General features: G+C 39.2%; 1 protein-coding gene across 2 annotated transcripts in view; it reads right to left on the bottom strand.

The window, feature by feature from the left end:
* ZFAND3 (zinc finger AN1-type containing 3) overlaps positions 1–13068 on the bottom strand; it is a 317502-nt gene that overhangs the window by 91778 nt on the left and 212656 nt on the right. For both annotated transcript variants that reach the window (XM_054493096.2, XM_054493097.2), the window contains exon 3: positions 739–921. In XM_054493096.2, coding sequence (XP_054349071.1) covers positions 739–921 — 183 coding nt within the window. The remainder of the gene's footprint in view (positions 1–738; positions 922–13068) is intronic.

Raw genomic sequence — 13068 nt, 5'->3', positions numbered from 1 at the left:
TGAACCCAGGAGGCAGAGGTTGCAGTCAGCTGAGATGGTACCACCACACTCCAGCCTGGGCAACAGGATGAGTCTCTATCTCAAAAAAAATAAATAAATAAATAAATAAAAATAAAAATAAATTAAGTAGACAGTGAACTTCTATATCACCTACATAATAGCATTCCAACACTGAAGACTTACAGAAGAGTAATACCATCTCCTCCTTCCTTTAAACATCCTATGTTCTATGAAGTATAGTGTTATCTCAGTTAAATGCTTAGAAACAGTCAAGGCCCAGTTAGTGACAGAGGTAAAGTTTCAATCTAAGGCTCCTAAATTAGGGTTTTAGGGTTAGAATCCCTTACTGGTCCCTTGCTGCACATTAGAAATCCTCTGCAGAGTTAAAAATAACAGATCCCTGGGCCTCCCTCCAGATCAATTAAATGAGAATGAGGGAATGGTGCTAAAGATTAAAATTGTTTTAAAAACCCCCAGTGGATTCTAATGTGCAGACATAGGTGAGAGCCACTGCTCTCTAGACTGGTTCAAACTTCATGTACTTTGACGGTATAAAAGGCTATTTCTTCAGGAATGGCTGAAACTTATTCTCTAACTTGCTGAGCTTGGGCTTTGTATGTGGACACTTATCTTGAATTAAAAGAAGTGCTGTTTTTTCTGGGGTTAGGCATTACCAAGATGCTCATCTAAAGTTCTTAGGCTGCTCTCTCTACCACCCCTCAGAAGCCAGGCACTTACACTCCTCTTTACTCGGTGAAGTTACATTCAGTTCTGTCGGAAGCGGCTGCTGGCTGGGACTAAGAGTTGGCGTGGTTATCGAGGTATTGTTGTTGTCACTGGTGGTCTCTTCGGAAAACAAATCTGATTGGCTGTTACTTGTACTTGGAGCGGAATCATCGTCTGGCTGTTTCTTTTGAAAATCTGAAGAAAAATAGAAAGTGAGCTTAATTAAGCAGTTCACAGTCTCTGAGGATTAGAAAACAATGGAAGTTGGTACAAAAATTAAATGTAACAACAGCAATAATAAAGACTGATCTGGGTGACTAAAAAACCACGGGAGTAAAACACTGGTCAAAAACGTTTAAGATTAGTGGAAGGTACTAGAGTTAAAAGTTTTCCAAGGTCCCTTATTATTCAGAAGAATGCAAACATACTGATTTTAACGTTCTGTGCAAAGCCAAAGACGCATGTTAAAAATTTAAGGGTAATCAGAAGGAAAAAGGAAATAAAGAACATTTTTCAAACTTTTCAGAAGGAAAGGTCATAAGGAAAAAGGCAGCAGAGAAAACAGCAGAGTAAACAGAAAACACATAATAAGATGGTAGAAATAAGTATAAATATGTCAGTAATGGTAATAAATGTAAACAGACTGAACTTATCAGCTAAAAGACAGAATATTTGGACTAAATAAAGTCCAGTTGTATTCAATTTACAAGGGACATACTAAAAACATAAATATGAGAGGATAAACAAAATGTTAAAGTATAGTTAATCCTTGAACATCATGGGTTTGAACCGTGTGGGTCCACTTGTATGTGGATTTTTTTCAACCAAATGCAGATCAAAAATACAATATTCACGGGATGCAAAAATCATATATGGAAGGCCTACTTTCCATATACGATGGTTCTGCAGTGCAGACTGATGAACCTGAGTATGCACAGATTTTGGTATATGCAGGGGAGTCCTGTAGCCAATCCCCCAAGAATAACACAATCGTATATAAAAAAAAATGTACCTGGCAAATAAACATAAATGAACAGGCAGGGCACAGTAGCTCACAACTATAATCTTAGCATTTTTGAAGACTGAGGCAGGAGGACTGCTTGAGGCCTGAAGTTTGAGACAAACATGGGCAACACAGCAAGACCTCATCTCTAAAAGTTTTAAAAAATTAGCTGAGGGTGGTGGTGCACACTTGTAGTCTCAACTACTTGGGAGTATCTCTTGAGTCCAGGAGTAAGAAAGAAAGAGGGGGAAAGGGAAGGGGAAAGGACAGGGGAAGGGGAAGGGAGGAAAGGACAGGACAGGACAGGAACAGAGAAAGGAGAGAGAGGAGAAAAGGGAGGGGAGGGGGAGAGGGAGAGGAGAAGAGGAAAAGAAAGAACCAAGAAAGGAAAAGGAAAGAAAAAGAAAAACGGGAGGGGAGAGGAGGGGATGAACAGAAAGCTAGTATGGCTAGAGTACTGTCAGAATACGTAGACTTTAAGTCAAAAGTATTATTAGAGATGAAGAGGATCATTATAAAATAGTAAAAGAGGCTTCTCCAAAGCCACAAAATACTGTCGTCCGTTAATATACACGGGGGACTGGTTTCAGAACTCCCGCATATACTCAGGTTCCACAGTCAGCCCTACTGAACCAGCGTATATTAAATACTGGTCCTCCGTATACACAGGTTTAGCATCCCGTATTTTTGATCTGGGTTTGGTTGAAAAGCTTCATATAAGCAGGCATACAAAGTTCAAACTCGTGTTGTTCAAGGGCCAACTGTACTTAAAGCAAAAATGGTTATATTGATGAGAAACTGACAAATTTCCTACAGGGGACGATTTTAATGTAACGCTCACACAAAATAATTAATAAACATACAAAGACCAAGTATCCAACAATTAGAGAATGAATTATTTTCATTTTTTCTTGAGACACAGTCTCACTCTGTTGGCCAGGCTGGAGTGCAGTGGCATGATCTCGGCTCACTGCAACCTCCGTCTGTCTCCCAGGCTCAAGCAATTCCTCCTGCCTCAGCCCCCGAGTAGCTGGGATTACAGACGTGTGCCACCACACCCAGCTAATTTTTGTATTTTTGTAGAGACGGGGTTTCATCATGTTGGCCAGGCTGTTCTCCAACTCCTGGCCTCAGGTGATCCGCCTGCCTCAGTCTCCCAAAGTGCTGGGATTACAGGTGTGGGCCACAGCGCCTGGCCTTAAACCTTTTCAAAGCCCCCGAATATTAGCATAATTCAGAATAGCAGTTAAATCTCAGATTGAGGGAGGGTGGTAAGATGGTGAGAGGCACACAAAAATATCCAAAGACAGGTAATGTCCATTAACAGAAAATTGATCTTAAAATGCTCTACAGTGATTAAATGAATAAGGCTACAAGTATAATAGAAAAATCTCAAAAAGAATGTTGAGAGAGAAAAGCAAGTGAGCTACAGAAAGATATACACGGTATAATAATACTTATATAAAAATTTAAAATATGTTAAGAATACCACATATTGTTTATGGATACATGAATGATAATAATTACAAGATAAAAACATTCAAGGAAATAATATACCAGATTCGGGATAGCGATTACTTCTTTGAGGCCAAGGGATAAGGAGAAAAACGGGTCTTCTATCTTGTTCTGTAATTTTTTATTTCTTAAGCTGTTGGTAGGTATCTGAGTGTGATTATTGTCTATATTCTCTATATATTTTAAAAATCTAATGCTACTCTATGAAGTACAGATTATATTTTATTATATCAATTCAGAGAAGTACAAGATTCTTACAACTTGACATAGCATTCGAACCAGAGGGAAGTGTTGCTATCATACTCTATAACTTCATCAGAATCACTACCTTTTGACATATTCTAAGCGTAAGAATAGCTAGCATTTATGATGCATTTATTATGTGCCAGGCACTGAACTAAATATTTTATGTGTATAACGTATTTATGTTAATCCTCAGGAAAACCCTAACAAGGAAGGTATAAATAACATCATTTTAATGATAAAGAAATTGAGGTTCAGAAAGTTTAGGTAATTTTTTCCAAGTTAACAGCTAATAAGTAGCAAGGACAGGTCCATTTGACAACAAAGCCCATGGTCTTCAATCACAACCACAGGATGTGGCACTGTGATCACCAAGATGGCCCAAGGAAGAGACCTCCATGTCAAGCCCCCAGCCATTTCCAGCACCACTAGTGAGTGCAATGAATGTAGCCAGTTAGTAACTGCTAAGGTGATCAGTGCTCTAAAGTCCCCACTGCTTCTTTTCTGTGTATTTATTTCTCCTAGCCACTTTCTTGTTCTTCCATGTTTTGACATTTACAAATGGCTTATTATCTCAGTGTTATTTGTATAGCACCTTCAAGAAAAAGGTACTATATCAATGGAATAAAAATACTGCAATAATGATACTTCTTTTTTATGTCATGTAATCTCATTAGCTCTCCTATGTCAATAATCATTGTGTCCCTCCCATAACCATCTGTCTACCGTTTAATTGGAAATGTTATATGATCCTGAAAGAACTGAAACTGAGTCATCACTGTACCATCTAGCATAATCCCCAATGCTTGGAGACAGATGCACACACTGAAACTTACTCACTCAGGCACAATAAGCCTTTGAAGGTGAAGGATGTTGGTATCTAAAGACAATTATGAATACCAGGTCCCACCCACACACTCTCCAGCCCATGCTTGCCATGCTACTTTGATGCTCAGGTACTTTCAAGTTCTCTTTTGTGAATTGGCAGTTCAAAAACTTCAGGTTTTCTTTTAGGAATTAGCAGTTGACACAGTGTTACCTTCTTTTAACCCATCCTCCTTCTATGCCTTTTCTACACCTGCACAGGGTGATGGTGTCATAACATCATTAGGCTAACATACAAACCCAACTGGCTGCTCACAAAGAGAGGAGTAGAAGCTCTATATATTCTCTACTTGAATCTGAAAAAGAATCCAGGAATTACAGAATGTTACAACCAGTAATGACTTTAAAAATTCAGCTCGATCCTCTCATTTTACAGATAGAGAATGCAAGAGCTGAGAAAATTACTACAACTCACCAGAAACTGAGTTAGGATTTTCTAACTTCCATGCCAAAGTCTGTGCAATACAAAGAGCTTTAGAGTGAAGACCTGGATTCAAATCCTGACCTTGCTATTTACTGGGCATATAGCTAAAAGCAAATTGTTTAATCTTTTGGGGCCTTCTGTAAAACAAAGGGAGGTGGTTATTTATACCTCTCAGGAAAATGTGGATTAAATAAGATAATGTACATGAAGAACCTAGCACATGAGTACTCAACAAATGACAGAATTAAAAAGAAAAGATATTTTCCTAACTTAAAGAAACGGGCACTAAGTAAGAGTTATCTCTTCATTTTGGCCCTGATATTTGCATCACAGTTCTTATTCTCTTAGGCCTTTCTTTCTGAACCATCCAGCATCCAACTTCTGATTACTGCCAAAAAGAAAGAAACTCTCAGAAGTCTACTCTGAAAATGAAGGGGAACAGATTTATATTACATGTAAAGAAGTAAACAACAAAATATGAGGCACAGAGCCTGCCTCCCATCATTCTACACTGGAGAACAGTGCAGATGAAAGGTCCAGACACAGTGAAGGTCTGTTCCCTTGATATATTTTATAATTCTCATATAAATGAGATAACTAGAAATCTCCAAGCTTATCCACCTCTCTAAATGAGAAAAAAACTTAGGAATAACTAATTTTATAAGTTAGTTGAGTTAATGGTATATCCAAAGGTCTTAAACTTGTCCTTGAATAAAGTTGTCAGCCTGAAAGAGGTTTATGTGAATAAAGCTTTTCCAAAGCAAACTGTTACTTGTAAAAACTGAGTTTAAAAACGTTTGCACTTTAATGGGAATACTGTTAAGAGTGAACAGCAGCCCAAATCTTGGCAACTTACCTATTATCATCTAAGGGGAAAAATAATTTTTCAACAAAGATATGCTTGAAACCTTTAGTACCCAGAAATGGAATGTCTCCAGAAGATAAAGTGACCTAATGGTGCTAGCAAAGTCAAAATAACCAGTGAAGTCCCTGGGACTGGCTACTCACATACTCACTGGCATAGTTTTCTCCACTGTTTTCAGAATGATTTTTCACACGTCAATCTTCTTACTACGAAATGCACCTAAAATACTGGGAGCACTGTGAAAGCACTTTGTCCTGTTCTGCTTCACAAGCCCATTAACCTGGGCAGTCTCTCTAGAACTACACCCTATCTAGCCACTATGCAATACTTCCTTTGATATGCACATGCCCCATTGTTTATCTTTCAGATGTACAATGCCGATTTGGCAAGATGCTTAGACCCCCAATCCCACTTCTAGATTATTACAATAATACGCCTTTCAGAATGATTTCTTCAAAATATTTAAAAAGAATTTCGGTAATTTTGCTAAACTTTTTCTCTCATTGAAAACAAATTAATTCTTTTTAACCCTGTTCCATAACCTATTTTTTTCCTCTTAGCAAGGTATCATGAATGTTTCTTCTTTGTCAAATATAAATGGGTGATCACTAATGAGTACGTGGTCTCATTCATTTATAGATACATGAACTAAACCAATCCACTAGTGTTACACGTTTTCATTTACCAACTTTTCACTATTATAAACAAGATTTCATTGAGCTTCCTTAAGTTATATCATAGAAGTATAGCAACTGGTAAGAGAGGACGTACATTTTTACAGCATTTGGTACGTATTACCAAATTCTCTTGGCACAGCACTCTGCGATTTCCCATAGCACAAGACTTACTATGGTATATAAGAATCATCCATTCACTTGTCAGTCTCCTACATTATTCAGGATCCAGGACAAAAAATGGTTCTCAATAAACATTAACTGGACAAATAAGTGGCCAATGCTTTCCTGCAGAAAGTCCATCACTGGATTACATTTAAAAGTATTTATCAATTGTTATTTTAAAGCTTTCGTAAACTGTTTTGTGTGTCTTTAAGGGTACTCTTAGCATCATGTGGGTCGGCATTTCTAAAAGATAAAGTGCTTAATACCTGTGAATTTCTACATTCATAATCAGTAAGTAGAGATGAGAAATTCAACTGCACTTGTTCCAACTTACTCATTAGGACTACTTGGGCTCACTAATAAGGCTTCTATCTTTATTGTAGACACTAAAGCTGGGTATACAGGAAACCAAAATCGAAGTAGAAGAGGAACTAAGAATTAAGCGCCTCCTATGAGTCAAGCACTCTGCCAGGGGCTTTGCATTCATTTTCTCACTTAGCCCTCAAAATAAACTGGGCAGTAGATATCATCACCACAAGTGAGCAGAGGACAGTGTGTATGGCAAGGCTGGGCAAACCTGCTCCCTCCTTAACAAATGCTAGAGCTAGGGTTTGAGACTCAGCTTTATTTGACTCTTAATGTTTGTGCTCTTCCCACTACAGCATGCACCACTGAAGCAACCACTTCCCAGCTTCCCAAAATGTAACAGCTCACAGCCTGCACAGGGTACACTGCTGGTTCCCACATTTCCATTCTCAGTCTCCAAACCCCATCTGACTATATATCACAGATTACAAATCCATGCACCCACCAGAAGCTTTAGTTTGGTATTTCACACCATAAAATACTTCATGTTTCAAGTAGTCAAATTTTAAAAAATGGAGAAGGTTGCCAGGGGTTTTGTTTCTCAATCCACTTAAAAATAAAAATTCATTTCCCGTATCTCAAGAGTTTGGTTCATACAAGGCACTGTATAAAGGTCTCCTTTAACAGAACAGGGTTCTGCTCACCATCCCTTCTCCACCCAATTTACGTCCATAATAGGCTACAGCTTCCGTTCATAGAAACATTTCTGGTTTTCTAAAGCTGCATTGTCCCCCACCCCCATCTCAACCGCAAAACTTAAATATCTTATTTTAAAAAGCTACAAAGCCATTAGTAGCCAGCCAATTCATAAACCAGACTTCTAGCCTTCTGATTAAAATCTTAATAAAATTCTGGTAGTTGGGTGTTAATCTGGGTTAACAGCCTCAGCAAAAATAAACTGTTTAAACAGGAGTTAGCAAGAACCAATGCACTTATGGACTTGGTTACTATGAAAACCTTATCACCTTATGCATATGTTGTAGCTTATGTGGCAAACTGTGAGCTATTGAATGTGGCTAAGTTTACTTAGGTGTCCTTTCATGAATATTATCTTCTAGCTTCTTTAAAAAGCAAAAGCAAAACACCTTTACCCTATCAGATTCTCACCCAACCTCACATGGCGATTCCTTCTTTTTAAAAATCAGACTATCTTCTCTTTTTAAAAAAAATTATTTTTATTATTTTTTGTTTTTCTCTTTCAAAAATTATTTTTATTAATTTAAAAAATCAGACTCTCTTCACTGATCTCAGAACAGACAGACTGAATAACACTGCACTGTTTTTGTGTGCTTCTTTGTTTTTTTTTTTTTTTTTAATTTGAGACAGGGTCTCGCTCTGTCACCCAGGCTGGAGTGCAGTGGCACACACATGGCTCACTGCAGCCTCAACTTCCTGGGCCCAAGTGATGCTCCCACCTCAGCCTCCTGAGTAGGTGGGACTATAGGTGCACACCATCACACCCAGCTACCTTTTTTTTTTTTTTTTTTTTTTTTGATAGAGATGGAGTCTCACTATATTGCCCAAGCTGGTCACAAACTCCTGGGCTAAAGAGATCCTCCCACCTTGGTATCTCAAAGTGCCGAGATTACAGGTGTAAGCCACCATGCTCAGCCTATGTCCTTTCAAATAAGTTTCAAATAAGTTAAAAATATATACATATAATACACACAAACACATACCCCTACATGTATATATCCTAATGATGATAAATGACTATGTTCCCTATTTATGTCCATGAATCTGCAATTTGAGTAATACCTCAAAAAATAAAATAGACCTTGTCTTCTGCCCTTCTTCCCATCTCATCAGATGGTATCAACATTCACCTAGAGAATAAAGTCAGAATTATCTTGAACTTCACGTTCTCCCTTCTTAGTTTTACATCCCCCAAATTACCATTCTAGTCATTTACAACTCCTAAATATCTCTTGAATCCATCTATTTCTCCATTACCACTGTAGTCTAAGCCATCATCATCTATAAGATTCCTTTGATAGCATCTTTTTTATTTTGAGACAGAGTCTCACTCTGCCATCCAGGCTGGAGTGTAGTGGTGCAATCTCGGCTCACTGCAACCTTGGCATCCTGAGTTCAAGCCTCTTGGGTTCAAGCGATTCTCATGCCTCAGCCTCCCGAGTAGCTGGAACTACCGGTGTGCACCACCACGTGTGGCTAATTTTTGTATTTTTAGTAGAGACAGGGTTTCGCCATGATGGCCAGGCTGCTCTCGAACTTCCAGCCTCAAGCGATCTGCCTGCCTTGGCTTTCCAAAGTGCTGGGATTACAGGAATGAGACACAATGCCCAGACTCGATAACATCTTAATTGAAATCTTTGTGTCCTCTCTTGGCTCAGTCTGACCCGCTTTCCACAAAGCAACCACAGTGATTGCAAAAAAAAAAAAAAAATTGTAAGAAAACAAATTCTGATAACATCACCTCCCTGCCTAAATCCTTCAATGGCCTCTCAATGCCTTCACAACCAGATCCAGAATCCTAACCATGACTTATAACTTAGAACTGGCTACTGGCTATTTCTTCAGCCACATTTGATGCCACTGCTCCTCCTCTCCCTCTCTTTGCTTTAGCCATTCTCCAGTGCTCTTGGTTTTTCAGACACTCCATGCTCTTTCTCAACATGGAGTGCTCTTTTTTTTTCTTTTTCTTTTTTTTTCGAAATGGAGTCTTGCTCTGTTGCCCAGGCTGGAGTGCAGTGGCACGATCTTGGCTCACTGCAACCTGCGCCTCCCAGGTTCAAGCAATTCTCCTGCTTTGGCCACCCGAGTAGCTGGGATTGCAGGCGGGCACCACCACACCCGGCTAAGTTTTGTGTTTTTAGTAGAGACAAGGTTTCACTATGTTGGCCAGGCTCAAACTCCTGACCTCAAATGATCTCCCTGCCTCAGCCTCGTGCCTATAATCACTCTGGGATTACAGACGTGAGCCACCATGCCCGGCCGTCAACATGGAGTACTTTACTCACGACACGTGGAAGATTTTTTATCCTCATATTCACCTTGGTAAATCCTACTCATATTTGAACTCTTAATATAAGCACTACTCCCTAAGGGAAGTCCTTAAGATTACCCATAGAAGGTACTTTATTAAATATTTGTTGGATAAATGAATGTCTTATTCACAGTGTGCCTCAGCCCCTAGCAAAATGCCTGCCACATAATACATAATATAAATTTGCTGAATTTAACGTATTGGATACTGATGAACACACAAAGTTGCAAAATATTAATTCTCTTACAGACAATTTAAAATGGATTTTAAATTGCTACAAAATTTATTTATAGGAAACAAGAGTGCTCCTACCTACAGGAGAAATATTAAGCACGCTGTCAATAAGTAGATGTTTGGATTTCATAAATTATCCCCACACATATAAAAATTTCTTCTTTATTATTCATCATGGATAACTGGTCCTAACAGGACTTACAAGGTCTCTCAAGTCACTTCCTGCTTGCTTAGATTTAAATCACAAAGCTTAACATTTTTACGTGAGGCAAATACAGGTAACATTAGATTGGCTCCCAAAAGCATATCCTGAAATGTGTCTTGCAAAAACAGGCAACAAGAGAATATATGAAGCTGACAAAGCTTACTCTTTGCAGCAATTAAACTTACTTTATAATCTAGTTTATCACTGAAATTATACATTCTCCAGATTCTTCACACCTATAGAGCCAACTAGTCAGAGGTGTGAACTAGCAAAAAAAATTATTTGGAGTAAGGCTTGTTTCTTATACAGCATTTATTGTGCAGACTATACAGTTTTCCCTGTAACAGTGTTTCAAATTCAATATTCATTTACAGGGCATAAATAACAATGTTAACATTACAGCAAATATCTAACAATCCATTAGTACTATAATAACATGTACATTTACCTCATTTCAGTCTAACCACAAAATATGTCAATTTTTTGAAAACACAGGGAGAAGTTTTCTGAATACTGTGGCATTAATCTAGTTCTAACAAAATATGCACTTTATACTGTGTGCGCATATATACATACAGTTCAGCCATCAAAATTACAGATAGGGTTTGGCATATTGTGGAAAAATTGGGTAAAGCTGACAAAATAAAATAGGCAAGTTGGAGCCTAAAAACAAAACAAAAAACTTCTATTTGTTTACAGTTGATCCTTGGTATAATCTAAAGATTTCCCCTCAAGCCATCAGTTCTTAGTGTCATTCATGAATTACTCCAATGGCACAGAAGTGGCATGAACGTAACTGCTGGAGAGGCTGGAGGCTGCAATATTTTACCCCAGACCTAAGGCTTTAAATGTCCCATAAAGACTTCAATGACAACAGAACAGAAAAGTAGAAAAGTATTTGGGAATAAATTAGCAAAAACAGCAGGTTACCACCCCCCTTTTTAGATCACTGATTATTTCTATAATTGTACCCACAGTCCTAATGCTATTAGCCTTTCATTTTACCATGCAGATGTGACAGGAGAAAAGACAAAAAAATAATTCCCACTGCACCTCTTTTGAGGGAGAGGATGGTGGCGGGACTGGGAAAAGTGTAGGTGGTGGGACTGGGAAAAGTGTAGGTGGTGGGACTGGGTAGAGCGGTGGTGGGACTGCTCTTGCCCACCTATGTATGCTCTTACAATCTGGTCCTATTCGTTCTTGCTTCCCTCTATCCACAAAGGCAGCTCCTGACTTAAGGGGCTATTCCTACCCCTAAATACTCCCTCAATACTCCCTGAGTATTTCTACTCAGTTCTCAGCCTCATCATCTCCTACCAGGGTCACACACCACCAATCTTCAGGTCTCCTTCATTTAAGCTCTGCTACTAAGCTGACCACTGCATCTGTTTCAGTAAATTCAACTTAGAGTGGTGATATTAACTTTTGATACACATTTTCCCTTAAGATAAAACTTGCAAATGTTCAGCTTAAATTCAAGAAATACAATACGTTATATTTTAAGAATGTCAGCTGGGCAGTGGTGCACGCCTATAGTCCCAAGTGCATTAGTCCGTTCTCATGCTGCTATGAAGAAATACCCAAGACTGGGTAACTTATAAAGAAAAGAGGTTTAATTGACTCACAGTTTCACATGGATGGGAAGGCCTCAGGAAACAGAATCATGGCGGAAGGGGAAGCAAACATGTCCTTCTACACAAGGTGGCAGGAGAGAAGTGCCAAGCAAACAGGGAAAAGTTCCTTATAAAACCATCAGATCTCGTGGGAACTCACTCACTTTCACGAGAACGGCATGGGGGTAACTGCCCCCATGATACAATTACCTCCCACCGGCATGATGTGGGGATTATGGGAACTACAATTCAAGATGAGATTTGGGTGGGGACACAGCCAAACCATATCACCTGGCTACTAGAAAGGCTGAGGTAGGAGGATTGCTTGAGCCCAGGAGTTCCAGGCCAGCCTAGGTAACATCTCAAAACTCCATCTCTAGAAGGGGAAAAAGAAGCAAAGAATGAATTGCCTTCTTGGCCAGGCACGGTGGCTCACGCTTGTAATCTCAGCACTTTGGAAGGCCGAGGTGGGTGGATCAACTGAGGTCAGGAGTTTAAGACCAGCCTGGCCAACATGGTGAAACCCCATCTCTACTAAAAATACAAAAATCAGCTGGGCATGGTGGCATGCACCTGTGATCCCAGCTACTCAGGAGGCTCACGCATGAAAACTGCTTGAACCTGGGATGTGGAAGTTGCAGAAAGCCAAGATTGCACCACTGTGCTACAGCCTGGGAGACAGAGAGAGACTCCGTCTCCCAAAAAAAAAAAAATGAATTGCCTACTCAAAAGTGGTGAATGAAGACGGGGTGGGTGTGAGGGGGACAGGATGGGGGTGGGGGAACGAGGGGAGTCAATCTCTTTCCCAAAGAGTAAAAGACCAAGTAGTGGCTCAAACTTCTAAGATATATTTTTTTGAAGGATGAAATGATGGGCTTACTAACACTTTCTTCTTACATCTATTAAAGCATATCGGGGGACGTTCAGAGAAGATGACAATGATCTTCCCAAGATTAGGGCTAATCGACTAATTTTTATCCAGTGAATCCAAGGTATCAGAATATATGATGTTTATATAATTCACAATTCCTAAAAGGTATCTATCTCCATATAAAGGCTATCAACTACTGATACAAAAGCTTTCTCCACTAGTGAGAAAAGCTCATGCACAATTAACCTACATATCCTCTGTCCCAGTATGGT

Source organism: Pongo pygmaeus, chromosome 5, assembly GCF_028885625.2.
Source record: "Pongo pygmaeus isolate AG05252 chromosome 5, NHGRI_mPonPyg2-v2.0_pri, whole genome shotgun sequence".
In the NCBI taxonomy this organism is placed as follows: Eukaryota; Metazoa; Chordata; class Mammalia; order Primates; family Hominidae; genus Pongo; species Pongo pygmaeus.
This window is presented reverse-complemented; position numbering and strand designations above follow the sequence as displayed.